This window comes from Halichoerus grypus, chromosome 1, assembly GCF_964656455.1.
Source record: "Halichoerus grypus chromosome 1, mHalGry1.hap1.1, whole genome shotgun sequence".
Classification (NCBI taxonomy): Eukaryota; Metazoa; Chordata; class Mammalia; order Carnivora; family Phocidae; genus Halichoerus; species Halichoerus grypus.
Genome location: NC_135712.1, coordinates 162,957,856 through 162,977,770, shown reverse-complemented (window position 1 = coordinate 162,977,770; position 19,915 = coordinate 162,957,856). Strand labels below are relative to the sequence as shown.

The window sequence follows — 19,915 nt, the reverse complement described above, 5'->3', positions numbered from 1 at the left end:
TCACACAGCTAGAAATAAGCAGAGCCTGAGGCTAAAAAGCAAGTCCATTCTGTCCCCTGTACCTAAGCTTACCTCTCGGATGGTCACACTTGCCCAACAACAAAGAAAATATAATTTCACAGTACCTTTCTGCTTCTTGGTCTGCGCTCTGTTGTTTGCTTTCAAAGGCGTTGAAGCTGCTCATGTCCACGTAGCCGTCGTTTTCATTTGCCGTGGACAGGGCTCTGCTCTGATCTTCAAACAGTTTTGTAAATGTCCCAGCCCTCGCAGGCCTCCGGGGTGGAATCTGAATATTTTCATAGTCTGAGTTCATGGCTGGGATGTTCTCATAGTCTGAAGTGTCGGCGTTGGGGAATGAGATGGACCGAGGCTTGGTCAGGGGCAAGGGCAGAAAGGGGGGCCGGGAGCGGTCTTCGAAGGACTCCACTCTGGACACCGTCCTGCTGAAGGGGACACCTTTCCTCTTGCCATCCCTGTAGAAGATGAGGGAGGAAGGGGAATCGGAAGCCCGGAGCTTGCCAGTCCGAGCCTTAAGCTGCGGGGAGTTGCTGAGGCTCCTGCGGTCAATTTCCAGAAGCCTGGCAGGCCCATGGTAGCTGGATTCTGAAGACGACCTGGAAGAAGACACGTTGACATCCACGTGCACTTTGTTCTCCGACTTCTTTTTAAAAGTCAGTGCCAGGAACCTCTTGAAGGATGACTTCTTCTTCTTGGTGTACTTGTCTGGGGGCTCACTCTCGATCAGCAGGGAGGGAGAGCTCTTTGTGATGGGCTTTTTGGTGATGCAGGCCAGGTCGAAAGGGGGCGGGATGTCGACCACAGAAGAGGGTGTTGAGGTGCCGCTGGACGGAAGGTGGTTCCTCTGGGAGAAACTCCCAGAGGAGCCAATCATACAGGGCAGAGAAAGGTTGTCATCTTTCCTTTTGATCCTATGGTCATCCAAGCCCGATGCCTCTGACTCCCGGTACAAGGAGACTGGAATCTCTCGGCCTTCCACAGAGAATGATCGGGGGTATAGAGTGAAGGCTCTGGGCTTGGCTGGCAAGGCCCTGCTGGCTTCCAGTGGTTTCCCCTCCAACGAAAGAACCGTCTTTCTCGCCTCCTTGGTGGCACCTCTAATGCCAATGGCTGATGAGCCAGCTTCTGGTCCAGTTTCTTCTGGGACAGTTTCTGGGACATAGCCAGCCACCTTCCCGGAGTGGGGCCTGGCCCTAGTGATGATGTTCTTCCTGTCGATGGAGACCAGGCCACCCTCAGCATCAGAGTTCATTTCTTCTTTTGTGCCATAACCACTCAGCATGTCAGATGCAGCCTGTGTCTCAGGCTTCTCTCCTTCCCCAGGGTCAGCCCCTTGCTCCAGGTCAACTCCCATCTCATAGGGGTTGGTGAGCCCATCGTCTATGGCATCCTCATCCTCTGGCATGACCACCACGTCAGGGACAGAGGGGCCCTCCCCAGAGCCACACGAAGTTCCAACAATGGGGTCCTGCTCCACACGTTCTCCAGACTGTGGTTCCTGCTGTGACTCTAAGTCTTTTGCTGACTTGGAAAAAGAGGAGTAGCTCTCGCTACAGAAAGAGGTGCTCTCAGTCGGAAAGAACTCGTAGGGACTTCCTGAGAGTGAAGTCACAAATTCATCCATGCCATCATTCTCGAAAGGAATGATTTGGCAGCTCTCCTCGGCAGGTTCTTCCTGTACCAGGTCTTCACCTTCTCGAGGGTCCTCTCCCACCTCCCGGGTGACTGCTGCCATTTCCTCTTGGTCCGTTTTCTCATTTTGGTCAGGTGGTTCATCCTGGTCATCCTGGTCACCACTGGCTGTGGCATCTTCACCCCCTTCCTCTGGGACTTCAGGGCTGTCTGTGGCCATCTCTGCCTCCTGAACACCCATGGCCAAGCCCTCATTCTCTGTGGGTTCCTTGCTGTCATCTTCAGCATCCCCCTCAGGGGGCCTGTCAGAATCCACACGTTCATCTGGAGCCCCTGGTTCTGTGTTGGTGGAGCCTTCCTCACCACCCTCCTCTGCCTCCCTGGGTGTCCCAGGGGGCCCAGGCTCATTACTGGGAGCTGCTGGACCCTCTAAATCAACGTGAGTTAGAATGATATCACTTGGAAGGACTGCTTCTCCATCCCAAGGGCCCCTGTCCTCCAGGTTGTACACATTGTGTTCTTCCACGAGCTTCTCTTCCTCCTCACTTGTAAATGTCTGCTCCTCTGCCCCCGGGTCACGGGCACCGTCCTCCACCCCCACATTCTCAGGGGTGGGGGCTATGCCTCCATCAACCTCTTCACCCAGCACCACTTCAGCTGGGGCTGCCAAGTCCTCAGCAGCTCCCATCCCCTCCAGGTCGCTCTCCTCGCCGCCCTCCTGGCACTCCTCCTCCCCAGCGGCATCTGGAGGCACCATTACTGCATTCTCTGCAGAGCTGCTACACCTGGGTTCGTCCTCTTTCGGCGGAGCCTTGGGGACCACGATGTACTCCTCATCAGCCTCAGACTCGGAGCACTCCAAGTTGGACCGGTGCTCTCCATAAAGCCCCCTGTCAACGCAGAGCACTTTCCCGTTGCTGCATTTGTTCAAGCTGTTGATCATGTACACGCTGGCTCTCCACTCACTGGGGGTCGCCAGCCTGGGCTTAGGGGCAATGGGGGGTTTCGGCCCCCTAGACATGGAGTTGGGACTGTGAAGACTATCAGGCCGGGGTGATGAAGGGAATTTGGGTGCTGTCACAGGTGTGAGGGGACTGGCAGTCTTTGGCTTGGGAGCAACTGGTGGTTTTGGTGAATCTAAAGGATGAAAATAGAGAAAACAAGGACACAAAAAGTACAGTTACCCTTATTTCCATTCAGAGTCTACCGCTTAGCATTTTCAAGAAAACATTGAAGATAGTTTCCCAACCTATGTGAGCCCAATCTACTATGTTCTGTCTTCGGTTTATGTCCTCCACCACCATCTTTAAAATCCCTTCACCTCTACTGATAATTCATTCTGTAAACAAAGTGAATAGATCTTCCTTTTGTACACAGTCCAGCTAACAAAACTCAACTCAATGACATACTCCTCAAACAAAGGTGTGCAGAGCATTGTAATCATTGATCCAACAACCATGTATTAAATGCTTTCTAGGTGCCAGGTACCCATGAGACAACGCTGAACTTGACAGTCACCATCCCTGCCACCCTCATGGAGCTTACATTCATTCTACAGTTAATTCATTGGATACCTACTATCTATATGCATAGCACCGTAGACAGGAAGGTCTTCTAGGGTCAAGAAGAGAAGGATACCTCTCTTGAGCACTTGCAGTTGAGTCAGGGAGGCAAGACTAACAGAACAATTGGAGGACAGAGCCACAGACCCTTGGAATATTATGATTAAATAGCCATTATCTCACTCCTTCAAGGACAATACACCAAAGGTCTGTGACAATGATGCATGACTCTTCTAAGGGTCACCTCTGAATTCTACATGCTTTAAGACTGGTGTCGAGCTAACTGCCCTGCATCCAAATTTCATGGGCACCTGGATTTCATGGGAGAAACCATATGGTATTTTCCAACATGGATATTTGCAAAAAGTCTCCTGCCTTATGGATGTGGAGGATCTATCTGACATGTCAGAATAAAGGATGTGATACAAATGCACGTGCAACAGGAGTCAGAGAAGCAAGAGATACCATGACTAGGAAGACCTCCTGGAGAAGGTGAAATTTCAGCTGTATTTTGCAGAATGGGAGGGATCTGGTGCAAGGGTCAAGGGAGTAGCTGCCCACTTCCAAGTTCATCTGTCCTGCAACAAGCATGCCTCCATGCCTCCAAGCCCCTGGCCACACTGTGGGCAGAGTGAGGAATGAAGCTTTCCAGGAAGGTATCTCCATCCTGACATCTCGGCTTCAAATGCACTTCTTGGCTTCCCACTGCTCATAGATGACAACATACAAATCTCCCCTTGAGCCAGCCCCTCCTCCCAGTGCCATCCCCACTAAGGCCTGGGTTTGACACAGAGCAGCTTCGGAATGCCAGCCTGGCTCATGACAGAAGGGAGATGGAGCAGAGGTCCTAGAAGTCCGTCAGCAAACTTCTCCTCCCTATGCATTTGACTCCCAGGTAAACCCTTGCAGCCCCTAATCCTAGTCATCTGTAGTTCAGGGCTCTCTGGCAGAGACAGAGTGTGAGCCATGTTTATATCACATACGTAATTTTTAATTTTCTTATAGCCACATTAAAAAAGTAAAAAAGAAACAGGTGAAATTAATTTTAACAATACTTCTTTTTTAATTCAATATATCCAAAATACTATCATTTTGGATATCATCATGTAATCAGTGAATCATGTCTGGATCAACATGTCATCAATATACAAAATTTATTAAGGAAATATTTGACATACTTTTTTGTACTAAGTCCTTGAAATCTAATGTGTATTTTACACTTTTCAGCACATCACAATTCAGATTAGCCACATTTCAACTACTCAGTGGCCACATGTGGGTAGTGGCTACGGCGCTGGCCAGCACAGTGCTAACTGGTTTTAACCCATCTCCATGGGACTGTTCCACTGGCACCTCAATTTCAATACATCTGAAGCCAAAGTAAGTATCTCCCCTAAACTGGCAGAACTGTGTAAAAATTAGCTGACTCTGCCCCAAAGGAAATTAAAAAGGCCTGGAATAGCAAGAATATAGGTGCCCATATACCCCGTTCCTGAAAGGGCCCAATTTCAGAGCGTCTTCAGTTACACTTTGCAAATAAATCTACTGAACTTAGTGGTCAGGTTTTCCAGCGTACAGCTAATTAAGAGGGGTAGGGATTAGCAGTTAGAACAGGAATACTGGGGGCGCCTGGGTGGCTCAGTCGTTAAGCGTCTACCTTCGGCTCAGGTCATGATCCCAGGGTCCTGGGATCGAGCCCCACATCGGGCTCCCTGCTCAGCAGGAAGCCTGCTTCTCCCTCTCCCACTCCCCCTGCTTGTGTTCCCTCTCTCGCTGTCTCTCTCTCTCTAATAAATAAATAAAATCTTAAAAAAAAAAAAAAAAAAAAAAAGAACAGGAATACTGCCAGCTGTAAAATGTGGTAGTGGCCAGTAAGAAAAGAAGAGAAGAGACACAGCTGTCAAGACCCTAAAGGCTAAAGCACCCACTGCACCAACCCCCTAACCCACACCTATATTCATCCACATTAACACCCAGGCCAGCCACTGACATCTAGATAATAACACAGAGTCTTCAAAATATAAGTGGCCTTCCAACTCCTTGTTTCCATAAGCAAATATGTCCTAATTTAGAAAAATATCTGTCCAAATTAGTAAAACACAAAACAAATAAAAAAAAATGCCACACACAAAGACAACAACAACAACAACAACAACAAAAACCCACCCAACTATGTGGAGTTTAAACAGCTAACCATTAGCTAGTCTGTCATTTTACAGTAACAGAGTGAGCCTTTGGAGCCTGGCTGATCTGGGTTCAAATCCTGGCTTTGCCACTTTTAAGCAATGAAACCGAGCCTCAGTTTCTTCATCTATAAAATGGGTACAACAGGTACACCTACTCTCAAGAGGTTATGAAAATTAAAAGATATATATTAAAAGTGCCCAGCAGTAGGTCTTCAAGTAGAAGTACTCAATAAAGAGAAGCTATCATTATTCTAATAATGTCAGTCTTTGCCTATCCCACATCTTCCCCTGGTATAAGTCTTGCTTTACACTGATACGTAATATTAGGTTCAAGCTCCCAGCATCAGGTGTCAGGCACTGGCATGAAATTATTCTTTGAGGGTGGGGACTCTCATTTCTCATCCTTAGCAGGTGGTATTTCACATGAGCGCCATGAGACCTGACAAAGGGACAGATGGGCCATGAAAAACGACCATCACCTTGGCTGCATCACCCCCACCCCCACTCCATCCTTCATCCAATCAAGCTATTGATCTGTGGGCGCTGTCTCCTCAAGAAAGGTTACAGTGGGCGTCTGAGGCGTGATCCTGCAAAGAAAATGCCTTCCCCACAGGATCCCCTAGGAATGACAAGTATCTAGTGTCCATGTCCTGCTTCCAGCTCTGAGATTCAGGGTGTTTCACCTGCATCCTCTCTGAGATCAAAGGATGCCAGAATCAGAAAGGCTTTGTCTGACCCCTCAGGAAAAGATGAGGAAACTGAGGCACATAGAGTCGAGGCATACGGTTTTCAGCAAGTCTGGAGCAAGGCCCACGTAGAATGCGGGTTTCTTGCTTCCTGGTCTAGTCACTTGAACCTCTGCCTTCACCCTTTTGCCCTTGAGCTTTCTTCTACAGTGGAGACTCAGGGCTCCCAGCTTCTAGTGAGGCAGAGAAGGGTAAAATTCAAGGAAACTGAGACCAGAGAGACCAGAGACAGCTAGCCAGGTGTGAAATTTACATAAGGCTGAGTCCAGGGTTCAGAAATACTAACCGACCATAAGGTGAATGACTGGCTTTCATTTGCTCCCATCTAATTCCCATTAATCCGACTCCATCAAACACATATTTATTGAGCACCTACTATGTGCAGGGCACTCACCTAGAATCTTTGGACAAATCAATAAACAAAAACAAATACCTTGTCCCTGGCGAACCTTATATTCTAGTAGAGGAAGATAAGCAATAAAAAGGAGAAGCATATTACATTATTGTACATTAGATGATCATAAAGTCTACGGAAAAAGATTAGGAGTTTGGTGTTTTGTTTTTTTTTTTTCAATTTTAAATCGGGATAGGCCTCACTGAGAGGACATTAGAGCAAAGACTAGAAAGATGTGAGGGAAGCCAGGACTCAGGTGGTGTGTTCAAGGAGGGCCAGAGCAGCTAGAAGGGAGGGATGAGCGAGCAAGCAACAGGGAGAAGCAGGAGATGAGGTCAGAGAGGTCACAGGGTGGGTGTAGATTATGCAGGACCCCCCAAACAGAAGCAGGACACGCATACTCTGGCTAATGTGCTGAAATAGGTAGAAGTGGTGTGGATGGATGCAGGGACACCCATGAGGAGGCTCTTGCAATAATCCAGGCAAGAGATGAGACAATGGAGGCTTGGACCAGGTTGGCAGTAGTGGAAGTGGTAAAGAAGAGTCAGATTCCAAATACGAAGGTAGAGCTGGCAGGATTTGCTGACAGTCTGAACATGGGGTATAAAAGGAGAGAAGTCAAGGACAACACCAAGGTTTTGAGCCAGAGGAACTGGGAAAGAGAATTCAATTGGTGCTGGGGAGGGAAAGCCAGAATTTCAGTTTGCACGTGTTAAACCTGAGTTCCCTACCACACACCTAGGTGGAGACAGATATCAAGTAGGCTCCCAGATATACCAGTCTGGGTTCAGGGGAGAGGTCTGGCTGGAGGCATCCATCATAGAGATAGAATTGAAGGCCTGGGCCTGGTGAGATCACCAAGTGAATGAGTGTGAACAAAGAAAAGAGCAGGGCCAAGGAGGGAGCCCCAGTGGCCCTGAGGTTATGAAAAGGAGTCAGGGAAAGACACTGGGGAGGAATGAAAGAAAATGAAGGTTGTGTGAAAGCTTCAGCTCTGCTCCCTCCCTCTCCCCTCACAAAAAGGAGCCCCATAGAGCCCCTCTCCTCAGCACAAGTTTATTTGGGTCCCAGACCAATTCTGCCTAGAGAAGATCCATGGGATGAGATAGCATTGGGGTGCATGTGGAAGGACGAGGAGGATTTTCCTGATCAAAAAAGAGGCTGGGTATGCCAGACAGAGGGAATAGAATGTGCAGAGGCCCAAAGGCAGTTAGATGCAAACCACCTGGGAGTACGGTAAAGAGTTCAGTATGGCAGGGATGGGGGATTACAGGATAAATCCGGGCTGGGGCTTCCTCCTCTGGGTTAAGGTCAACTTTCTGACTATCCAGAACCCAGCATGGGTGGAGCTGGTGGACCCTCTGCTGTCTCATGAGTTCCTCTGGCTGTGGTATGAACCTTCCTTCTTCCAGTATCACAGAGCCTGGGGGGGTGGGGGGGTCATACCTCTCTGCCCAGGACCTCTTGGCAATTTGCTATGCGTAAGGATAACTCAAATGCAGAATACCCTTTGAGCCAAGATGCCAAGAGTTAACTGACAATGGGGGAACCACAATGACAGGAGGAAGAGATTTTTAACAGCTTCTGGTGATAGAAATCATTCCCAGCCAGGCCCCATTACTAGTTTGTATTTTCTCTATTTCAATTAAGCATCTGTCACTCACATCCACACATGCTGCTGTTTCCTTGTCAGTTATGCAGAGGTTAAATGAGAAGGGGCATTGGGAGGAGCACTGGACTAGGAGTTAGGAGCTCTGATCTCCACTCCTGGCTCTGCCATTAATTGGACATGTGACCTTGGGCAAGTCCCTTCCCCTCACTGAGCCTCAGTTTCTCCATCTGTAGAGCAGGGGTGCTGCACCAACCAGTCAGTAAGTGCCTTCTGCTCCGGCCGACTATAGCGTATTTAAACTCATGGCTCTTCTCGTGTCCCCTGATATCCCCTTGTTCAGTCCCTGAGTCTGTTTCAACTGCAGTTCACTATATTCCCCCTGGAACTCTCATAGCCATATGTTCCAAGAGTAATTATCTTCCAATTTCACCTTCCAATTGCATCTTAATTTAACTTCCATTCCTGGGTGCCTGCTGGAATGTCCAAGCCAAGCCTGATGATTTCTAATTAGGCTGCTGTTAAGCTAGTCCAGTGATCCACGACAGGGCACATACTGGGAAGACCACAGGGACAAAGTGGGAAAAGCATGGGCCCCAGGCTCAGACAGACCTGGGCTCCAATCCCAGCTCTGGCACACATCATCTGTGTCATACTGGGCATGACACTTTGCCTCTCTGAGCCTGTTTCTTTCTTGGTAAAATGAAATAAATACCTCCTTTTTCTATAAGGATGTTGAAAAGTTCAAAGGAAATAACAGACATAAGACACCTAACAGTCAGTTGTCTATAATTTCTTGGGCACTTACTATGTGTTTAGCACTGGATAAAAAAGCAGGCTCTCAAGCTGGACAGTGAGTGTTTCAATCCCATCTTGGCTCAGTGACCATAAGATCCCTGCAGCTCAGTTTTCCCATAGGGATAGCAAGAGTACTTACCTTATAAGTTTACTGTGAAAACTGAATTGATTGAAGTAAAACACTTAAAAGCAGCACCTAGTTCACAGTAAGTGACCAATAAATATTAGCCAGTATTCATTGGTAGCTTATGACAGACACTATTCCAGACACCTTATAAGCTTTATATAATCATGAGAACTAAATGACAAAGATCATACTATCCCCATTTTTCAGATGAAGAAACTGAGGCACAGAGGTGAAGTAACCTCCTCAACGTCACATAACTAAGTATATAGTGGTTCTGAAATTCAGTCCCATGGAGTCTGTGAGCCACTATGTTACATGATAAGGAAATTCAAAGCATGGCACACAGAAATCATTATGTGAGTTTCCCATCACTGCCAGCACACTGAAAAAGTAACCAGTTTTATGCTGGAGGCAAGTTACAGGACGGCTAAACCCAAGAGTAGCAACTGCTAAGATTTCCTGGGACCAAACCTGCCTTTCAGTTTATTCCGGCTCATTCCATCCCCCAGATTCTCAGAAAAGGGAGGGCTTGCCCAAGCCTCAAGCAGGGAAACGTGGGAAAACTGGAACCGCTCTCACCATTGTTTTAAGTGAGTTTTATTAGGAGTGTAGGAAAAAGCTAGCCCGGCTCTGTTCAGGCTGTGCCAGAAACAGGCAGGAGGCGACCTTCTTCCTCCAAGGAGTGGCTGGCTGGGCACTGGGACCCTGCTCCAGCCTCTCCCAAAGTGGCACCCCTGCTGTGACCCACGCTCCCTCACCGTCCAAGCGTCCACATGCCCAGCAACAACAGGGCCTGGACGCAGGAAGGCTGCTTCCACACTCCCAAGTCCCCGAGTGTCTCCTTTGTCAAATCAGTCCAGCCAAATGTCTCCTGTCTGCACTTCACTCCTAAGACAATGACTTTTTTCATTAAAAAGACTTAAAAAAGAAAAAGCCCACTACACACACACACACACACAAGGCAGCAGGATATGGTTCTAAGACAGCCAAAATGGTGGCTTCCTGTTTCTTTAGGGATGTGTGTTTTGGAGTATGGCTTCGGACAAGGGTGTTGGTCCAGGAGGGGGCTGCCTTCTGCTCAATTTTAAAAGAAAAGGAAAAAAAGAGGGACTATCGCTCCTTGGCAGGGAAATTAAGTTAGCTGAGCCCCTTGCTTTGCAAACTCGCCTCTTCGAGGGAACTTTCTGCCCTTGGGGTGGATGGAGTCAGGAATCCTGAGAACGGTTCCAGGCATCGCCCATCTGAGTCTCAGTTACTAAATCTGTTAAATGGCACTCCTCTGAAGGGACTGCTAGTATTCGCTATCAACCGCATTCTGGATTTCCCGGAATCCCTGAACTGGCAGAGTCAGATTCACGAGGCAGAGACTCGAGGGATGGGAGGGAACGTCTGGAGTGCGGCTCAGCCTCGCCGAGGAGTGTCCCCCTTGGCGTTTCATCCCCTGGGGGAGGCACAAAGAGGGCCCCGGGCCAGGGCCCTGCGAGGGAGGGGTGCGCTGCGCGGGGGGGGGGGGGGGGCGGATAATTTAGGGCTTTTTTTTTTTTAAAAGATTTTATTTATTTGACAGAGACACAGCGAGAGAGGGAACACAAGCAGGGGGGAGTGGGAGACGCAGAAGCAGGCTTCCCGCGGAGCAGGGAGCCCGATGCGGGGCTCCTTCCCAGGACCCTGGGATCATGACCTGAGCCGAAGGCAGACGCTTAACGACTGAGCCACCCAGGCGCCCCAATTTAGGGCTTTCTAGTCTCCTCCAGGGAGTGAGCTCCAAAGTCTCGGTGTCTAGGAGAGAGAGGAGGGAGCAGGAATCGTCTTAAGAGTGCGCCGCCGGGTACGGAGGGGCCAGTAATAGACCCCGGGGTGGAGAAGAGTTCCGGAAGGACCCTGGGGCCCAGAAGGGGCCTCTGAGGGGCCAACGAGGGCCTGGCGGGAACCCCGAGGAGCTGGAGTGAGGATTCAGGGGCGCGACCAAGTTGCCTTCGCGAAAGGAACGTTTCTCGGTTGCCGAGCGGTGCCCCACACTGGGGTCGCGGTGGGAGCGGCGGAGGGCGTACGCGGCCAGGGTGCGGCCTCGCGGAGACTGAGGGGGCGTCCCCCAGGCGGGGCGTCTCGCACAAGGGGCCCCCCGATGAGTCTCAGCCTCCTCGGCCGGGGGGCTCCGGACCCGCCCATATCTCGGCCGCAGCCGAGCAGAGTGGGAAGGTCGGGGCATTTTTCGGCGGCTCGCTCCAGGCGCCCCGTGGGCTCCAACTTGGAGCGCCTGGCGCGGTCCCCTCGCGCGCGTCCCGCGGCGCCAGAGGTCGAGCGGAGCCTCCTACCTGCTCTGTTCATCTTCCAGCACGCCCAGCCCGGGGCCGCCCGTCGGTCAGTCAGTCGGTCCGTCCCAGCGCGAGTCCGCGCGCCGCCTTACTCCATGGCCGCCCCGCGGGGCCCGCACTCCCTGGCGCCCGCCCCGCCCCCCCGGCGCGCGCCGGACTCCGCGCGGCGCGCAGGGCAAGTGGGGGCGCGGGGCGCGAGCCTCCGGGCTGGGCTGGGCGGGGCGGAGCGGGGCGGGGAGGGGGCGCGAACGCGGGGCGCTCGGGGCGGCGGCCGGGGCAGCGCGCGGCGTTGCCTTCGCTCGCGATTCCGCGCGTAGCGCGGGGCAAGTGGGGGCGCGGGCCGCGAGCCTCCGGGGGCGGGGCCGCGCTGGCCGGGGGCGGGAGAGGGGAGGGGGCGCGAGTGCACCGCGCGTGGGGCGGCGGCCCGGGCAGCGCGCGGCGTCGCGTCCGCTCCGGGTCCCCGCTCCGTACCGGGCGCGCAGCGCTCAGGGCGCCGCGCCTCTGCCGCCGCTGCGCCTCCGCCCCCTCCTAGACGTTTCCTCCCGCTCTGAGGAAGGGTTTTTTTTTTTTTTTTTTCCCTTTCTGCTCTGTCAGGGATCGCAGGGGATGAGGGGCGAGGCGTCCCCCGCGCACATTTAAAGGGGCCGTGATGACTCGGGGAGCCGCGCGAGGTTCAAGGGACTAGGATCAGTTGAGGGGAAGGAGGGAGCCGGCGAGTGGGCTTTTGGAGACCTCCTAGCCCCTCGTCCAAGGGACCGTCCATCTCTTTCTTTTCAACCTCGGGCATGCATTCGGTCCTGGATCAAGCGCTGTGCAGAGAGCAGAATAAGACCGCTCCCAGTTCTTACCCTCGTGGAGCTTAGATGGGAAGTCAGTGGAGACACAGACAAATAAGCAATATCATTTCAGAGAGTGATAAATGCCTTGAGAGAGATAAGCCAGGGTAATGGGGCAGAGCACTGACTCTCAAAGTGTGCAGATCAGCATTGGAATTGCTAGAAATGCAAATTCTCAGGAGACTCCCCCCCGCCCCAACACACACACCAGACTTACTGAATCAGAAATCCTGTGTCTAACAAACCCTTGAGGTCCTTCTGATGTAAGCTGAAGTTTGAGAACCACTTGTGTAGAGAATGGGTGATCAAGGAAGGCCTCCCTGAGGAGGTGACATTGAAAGGAAGACCTGGTTGATGAGCCTTTCTTTGTTCACTCAGCGCACACTGGCCAGCATCTCCCTGGGACCAGGCCTGGTGCTAGATGATATGGATGACTCTGACCAAGCCTTCGCCCTTGAGGTCCTGGTCTGATTTGCCATGCAAACATAGGCAGAGTGCTGGGATTGGGACAGGAGTGCAGGAGAGCTTGTGGGAACTCAGAGGTGCCCCACCTCCCCAGAGTGAAGAGGGTTCAAGCAAAGGAAAGGCCTTTCAAGTAGAGGAAATAAACTGAGCAAAGACTTAGAGGTGTGAAAAGGCATAGCCTGTTGGAGGAGCCCTAAGGGTTGGCTTGGCAGGGAAATAGACAGCTGGTGGATCCCAATAGGAGCAACAAAAAGACTAAGATGAGAGGTGCTTTTTTTTTTTTTTTTTTTTAAGTAATCTCTTTGCCCGCTGTGGGGCTCGAACTCAAAACCCGAAGATCAAGAGTCCCGTGCTCCACCGATTGAGCCAGCCAGGTGCCCCAGAGGTGCTTTGAATACCATACTAAGGGCTTCCTTCCATCAGACATTGAAAGCTGAGGGCAAGGACATATCTTCCACATATAACTACATTTATGGAGTGCCTAATGTGTGCCTGGCACAGCTCTGTACATGCATATTTACTCATTTAAGCTTCATTACACCCTTGTGAAGCTGGTATCAAAATTCTTCCCATTTTAGGGGCACCTGGGTGGCTCAGTTAGTTAAGCATCTGACTCTTGACTTCAGCTCAGGTCATGATCTCATGGTTCATGAGACTGAGCCCATGAGATTGAGCCCTGTGTCAGGCTCCGCACTCAGCAGGGAGTCTGCTTGAGATTCTCTCCCTCTGCCCCTCCCCCAACTCACATGCGCTCGCGCACTCTCTCTCTCTCTCTCAAATTTATTTATTTGAGAGAGAGAGAGCACAAGCAGGGTGAAGGGCAGAGGGAGAAGCAGACTCCCCGCTGAGCAGGGAGCCCGATGTGGGACTCGATCCCGGGAGTCTGGGATCATGACCTGAGCTGAAAGCAGACACTTAACCGATTGAGCCACTCAGGCGCCCAAAATAAATAAATCTTTTAAAAAAAAATTCTTCCCATTTAACATTTGAGGCAACTGAGCAAATTGCTAAAATGAGATTTCCTGATTCTGTTCTTGCCCTTGCTGCTCCATGTCTGCATCTCCAAAACCCACCTCAAGATGTGGCTTGGTCATTTAGTAGTTTGGTTGTGAGTCTACTATGTACCAGGGCATAGGCATTCAGCAATTCCAGCACTCTGTGGGAAGGGTGGCAAGAGGTGTGTGTGTTGGGAGAGGGGGATGTCTCAATTCATGTGGAAATTGGGGGAGGAACATGGAACATACCCCCTTCCCACTAGCACCAGCATTCCCTCCTGTCCATCAAATGGGGAAGAAGAGCCCAGAAATTACCCCTTGCCAAGGTGATGGCTCCAGGGCAGGGGCTGTGCATATTAGGTGTTCACTAAAAATATGTGAAAAATACAGGCATGAAGGTCTGATTGGAATCATTACATGAGCTAGTTGGTTCCCGGCACACAGAAGGTGTTCAATGCACACATACTGAAGACAGGAATGAATAAATTTCAGTTAGGTAATGTGGAAAGGCTCTGAAGAGGTTACACTCTTTTTTTTTCCCCAGCATTATGAAAAATCTTATATAGTGTCTTCACACTCACCAAGCACTTCCATACACCTAACTAGGTTTGTAGGTTTTGTTTCCATTTATTTTTATTGTTTAATGACCACAGTATAGAATTAGATTATGCACACTTTCAGGCAAGGGCATAAGGTGTACCATAGTTTCTCTAAATTAGGAATGGAATTTGATCCTTTCAAAGGACCTTTTAATCTCTGAACTGCCATGGAGTTCTTAAGCCTCCAACCTTTTGTAGAGAAACACTTGTGCCTCTGGAATAGAAAATCTACACCAGAATTTGTGTTACATGGACAGGCTCTTAATAAACTTTATGGATCCCTGCCTGGAAGTGGTGGAGAAGGGGATGGAGATGGTGGTGGTGGAGGTGGGAGAGGTGATGTTTGAGGCAAAGCAGGTGGAGGTGGTGAGGTGACAGAGTAGTGGTGGAAGTCAGGGTGAATATGATGTAGTTGGTGATGGTGGAGGAGATGGAGGTAGTGGAACAGATAGATGTGGAGATGGTAGACTTGGAGGAGGTAATGGAGGTGGTTGTGGAGTTGGTCAAGGAGTGGAGGTGGTAGAACTGAGTGAAGTGATGAAGGTGGTGGTGGAGTGGAAAGAGGTGATGGACATGGTGGGGATGAGTGAACTGATGGACGTGGAGTTGAGTGAGCCGATGGACGTGGAGGTGGAGTTGAGTGAAGTGATGGAGGTGGTAGTGGAGTTGAGTGAGCCGATGGACATGGAGGTGGAGTGGGTCAAGGTGACAGAGTGAGGGGATGGACGTGGTGGAGCAGCTAGTAGAGAAGGTGAGGGATGTCTGTCTGAATATGGGTACAAATGAGTGAGTGGATATGTCACTTCAATATTTGATGCAAAAAGAAATGTGCTTAAAAGTTGAGCTTGTTTCTGGGAATTAGCAATAAAACCCAAATAACCTAGGACCCCAGGGCAGGAGCAGGAGAGGGAGGCTCAGATAATTCACTCAACAGTCAACGTCACCCTTCGCTGTAGGGCCTGTGCAAAGAAGGGAGGGCAGGAAGAGACCTCATGCTTTGCTAAGCCCTTTCCACGACTGTTGAATTTGGGATTTGAGGCTAAGCCAAGTCTACTTAAAAAGATCATAGCACCAATGATAGTTGGGAAAAAAACACAGGTCGAAACTTGTTTAGCTGAAGCCACATGTTGGTGTGGAGTGATGGACTATGAAGTGGAAACGCTTATTCCTGTGCTTGCTTTTCCTAATAAGAGAAAATGGATGTGAAAGACCATAAGGCTTTACAAACATCCGGTGCTAATACTGGTGGTTGGACTTGCTTAGTCCTTATGGAGATGAGCCATAACCACTCACTGAGCTCGGGGGATGGCTGCAAAAACCACAAAGAGCACGACCATGTGGGGTAAGGAGCCCTTCACTCAGGGATTCATCCCAAGAGTCCTATAAAGGGATTATTATATCCCCATTTCCCACAAGGGAAGATTGAGGCCCCAATGGGGGAAATGACCTGCCCTACAACTGAGCCAAGACTCAACCATTCACTTCAAGAACATAGTCTGAGTTCTTAACCACCAAACTACACCATCCTCTCTGTGATGGGCCAGAAGTCTGCTAAGATTTCCATGGTTTCCAAATCACTCCTACTGTCTCAGTCCTTCTCAGCAGACCATGAGCCACCTAGGGGGGCGCGTTATGCTCACTCGACAGACTGGGAAACTGAGGCCCAGAGGGGATGATACAGCGAGTTAGGGGAACAGCCAGTGCTGGAATCCACAGCCCCTGTCACCCAGGCCCAAGCCAGAACCACCTGGAGCCTGAGACCATGCACCTTCTCCAATGCTACAGTCATTGGCTTTGCCTTTTAAGGGCAGGCCCTCTGCTTTTCTGCAGGAGCCTGACAGGACAGGGCATGACACGCATGACCCACAGCAGGAGTCAGGCCTCCCTGACCAGGCTTTCCTTCTCTCTCCCTCTTTCTGTTCCTTCCTCCTGTCTTTCTCTATGCCCTGGATGGTCAGAGTGGCCAGCAGCAACCTGCTTCACAGTGGTGGCCCAGCCCGCGTCGGCAGGAGCGTTGGAAGGGGCACTCAAGGGAACCAGCTGTGTGATTCTGATACGTCCAGGGAACGGCTAGGTGGGAGCCTCCGAGACTGAGTAACTGGGGGTGCAGGGGGCGTGGCCAACCGGCGTGTTGCCAGTTGAGGCTTTGGCAAGGTGAACAAGCAATACTAATAGTGCTGACAGCTAACATCGACAGAGCGCTCCCTCTGGGTGCTTCTTGTGGCCACGTGGCGTGGCTTCATCATTACCTCCATTTCACAGTTAACAAAACTGAGGCTCAGGGAGGTAAGAGATTTACTCAAGGCTCAGAGCTAGTGGTGGAGTTGGGACTAGACCTAGGTCTTTCTGTCCCCAAGGCCTGCGCTGTTTCAAGTTGCATCATATCTGTCCAAGAGCACCGTGGCAGAATCAGGGACAGAATGCTTGGTGGCCTTCCCTCCTTCCCTCCCTCCCTCCCCCCTTCCGCCTTCCCTCCTTCCCTCCCTCCCTCTTCCCTCCTTCCCTCCCTCCCTGCCTTCCTTTCTTCCTTCCTTCCACAAAAATGCACCGAGTGCTTACTCTATGCTGGGCACTGGGCTGGGTACCAGATAAACAGGCCAGACTCACTTCATGCCTTCTAGCTCTCCCAGGCCAGCTGAGGAAATAGGACTCCTAGTGGCAAATTATCCACCAGTTTGATGGCAGCATTAATGGGGGGAGACACCAACCTTCCGACTCCCCTCAAATGCCTTTAGATCCCTGGTGGAGGGCTGCCCAGTTCCCTGGGGCCTCTGAAATTAAAGTCACCCGTCATTGGACCCTTTAAGGCCCCCAGGCCCCTCCCCACTGAAGCCTCCCCCCTCACACCACCTCACATACCTGTGACACAGCATAAAAGATCAGGATCCTCCAAGTAAGCAAATGTCTCCCATCTTTTTTTTTATCCTGGGACCATCTGGGGCCAATTACCTGCCTGCACACAGCTTAGGTCACCTCAGATCAAAACCAGTGAAAACCAGCACCCTGTTCCGCCTGCCCCAAGGCCCTGCAAAGTGCACAACCAGCACTGAAGCTGGACGTGGCCGTGTTCTCAGAAGCAAAGAGCACCCAGGCCCTGTGAGCTCATGCGGAGGCGGCCATGGCCAAGCCTCCCAGACAGGCAGTAACCACATTGACCTGTGTCCCAGCCTCAGTTTCCCCATTGGTGAATCATAGTAGCTAGTATTTGCTGAGTCTTATTTTGTGCACTCCATAAATGTTCTGCATATATCCTTAACTCATTTAATCCTCTCAACAAACCTATAAAGTAGACAATGTTCTTACCCCTTTGTTACAGATGGGGCTGCCGTGGCACAGCGAGGCGGAGGCACTTGCCCGGGGATACTCAGCTGGTAAGTGGTGGGGATCCCACCCTGGCTCCGGAGCTGGCTTTCTTACCCACATCAGCACACGGTCCCCCTGTCAAGTGGATATGATAACAGTGTCTGTTCATTAAAAGAGACAATTCATCGAAAGCATTCAGGAGCGGGGAGAGAGACATAGGAAATGCTCAATAAAGAATCATTATCATTTAAATGTCTAGTATACAGTTGATCCTTAATAAATGTTTACAAAGTACACCAGGAAATGGGCATGAAAACCCCACCATCGGAGCAGGAGAGAGACAGGAGAGGGCATTTACTGAGCAGGGGCTGTATACTGGGATTGGTGAGAGGGGGCAACGTGGGAGCCCGCTGGGAAGCATGAGGAGGCAGGCCTGGGTTCTGCTTCCTGCGCCAGCCCAGAGAGGGTGACAGGGCTTTGTTTCCATAAAGCTGGGACCCCGTTCGGGCCACCTTCTCCTCCCTCCTCTAGGCAGAGTCCCCCCCTGGGTTTCGCGTTTTCCACCAGCAGTAGGTATGCCTTTTGTCTCCAGGGACAAAATGCATGTTATTAAAATGGAAATGCCCCTGGCCCCGCAGCCTCTCTGGCTGCTGACCCCCAGGTCCCCACAGCCTTGGACTGCTCACCCCCACAACGCCACAGCTGCAACCTCATCAGCTTCCAAGGCTTATCTTCCCTGGGAAGTCATTGAGTTGTCTTCCTGGCTCCAGGGGCGGCAAATCGGAGCCAGACACCTGCTGGGGTGGATGAATTTTAGCAAGGCCGCCCTGCCCTGCCCTTCCCTTCCCGTGCCCCAAAGATTGGTGGGGGGAATGTCAGATAAGTTTGGCTCAGGCCTCTCCCACCCCTACCCCGCACTGCACCCGCCCAGGCCAGGCATGAGGAGAGGGGGGAGCCTGGGGCCCAAAGACCCTAGCTTTACCAGTCACTGGCTCTGTGGCTGTAGGCAAGACACCTCAATTTTCTCCTCTGTAAAATGGGAAGGAGAACTTTCTCTTGAATCAGGGTGAGGATTAAAAAGGAATGTTAGTTCCCCCTCTGTCTTCACTTTCCTGTCCTTGACAAGCTCAAAGTCCAGTCCAGGAGAAGGGCTGGGGGTCAGCTGACTGTGGCACAGTGGAACTGGGGGTGACAGGGACCTGAGTCGAGCGAGGGGCTAGGGGAGAGGAGGCAGCATGGGGCTGAGCTTTAAAGGTCAAGTGTCATTTTCCAGGTGGAAAAATAGGGTTGCCATTCCAGGTAGGGAAACAGCCTGAGCCAATACCTGTGGGGATGGAAGAGGAAGGCAAGGTTGGGGCAAAGGTAGGAAGTGGTCACAGCACAGGATGGTGCAGGGAGGTGGGGCGGGGAGGGAAGCTCTCCAGTGGTGCGCCAAAGAGTTTGGACTTTCCTCTCTGCAGGTGATGGGGAGCCACAGAGTGTTTCTGGGAGAGGGAATGACATAGACTGGCGTGGTAGGAAAGCTGGTAGCCAGAGTGGTAAAGGAGTTGGGGGGGCACACCTAGAGATGGGATGACCCAAGGAAACTGGGGCAGGGGCCCAAGAGAGATTAGGCCTGAATTCATGAATGTTCCTGACCCACAGTTGGGAGGGCTCAAATGCATGCTGGGAAGACTTCCAGGAGGAGGATGGCTTTGCTCTGCACCCTGAAGGAGTCATACAAGCAAAAGGGAGCAGGGCAGGGCAGGGCATGGCAGGCAGTGGCTGGAGGTGGGAACTGGGGACCAATAGCCCAGTTAGTCCTGTGTGCAGAGTAGGGAGTACATTTAGGTGACAGGGACAGGCAGGGGCCTCAAAGGCTATTGTTCAGCAGACCTTTGGCTCCCCAAGGAGGGGCTGATCTCTGGGGGAGGGGAGTCTGGGGTTGGGCAGGGCCAGCTCGGAGTTTTTATCACCACTGGGTGGGATCCAAGGTCTGTGGAGGAAGTGACCACCCTCTTCCGGCCAGCCATTTTTTTTTTCCTTCTCCTGGCCTGTTTGGCTTTTTCCCCGAGGCCGCATTTCCACAAAGGCCCCTCCTGGCTGGCTGGGCGTGGGTATGGCTCCACCACACACCCATCAGCAGGGGCAGCCCAGCCCTAGGCTTCCTGCCCCTCTTTGGGCAGGCTGATTGGAGGAAAACAGCCCTCAAGCCTTCTTCAAAACAGGAAACTGCTCTCCCTGCTTCCTGAAGGACAGGAACTGTCCCCATGGCAACCATGGGACAAAGAGGCCATGTTAACCCTTCCGAGGGCAGGCCTGGCTGAAAGCCCCTTCTTAACCAATCCCTT

General features: G+C 51.4%; 1 protein-coding gene across 6 annotated transcripts in view; it reads right to left on the bottom strand.

The window, feature by feature from the left end:
* The window catches only part of FGD5 (FYVE, RhoGEF and PH domain containing 5), a 120,887-nt gene extending 108,836 nt beyond the window's left edge, over positions 1–12,051 (bottom strand). For 2 of the 6 annotated variants that reach the window (XR_004911274.2, XM_036073631.2), the window contains exons 1-2: positions 11,388–12,051; positions 126–2,787 (exon numbers count right to left, since the gene is read on the bottom strand). Coding sequence is in view for 5 of the 6 variants with exons in the window: in XM_036073631.2 (XP_035929524.1) it covers positions 126–2,787; positions 11,388–11,400 (2,675 nt within the window). In the remaining variant the exon portion in view is untranslated. Of the gene's footprint in view, positions 1–125; positions 2,788–3,228; positions 3,368–11,387 lie in introns of those variants that run through there. The other 4 variants (XM_036073630.2, XM_078074742.1, XM_036073628.2 and 1 more) reach the window with 3 other exon arrangements.
* Between the last annotated feature and the right edge of the window lie 7,864 nt (positions 12,052–19,915).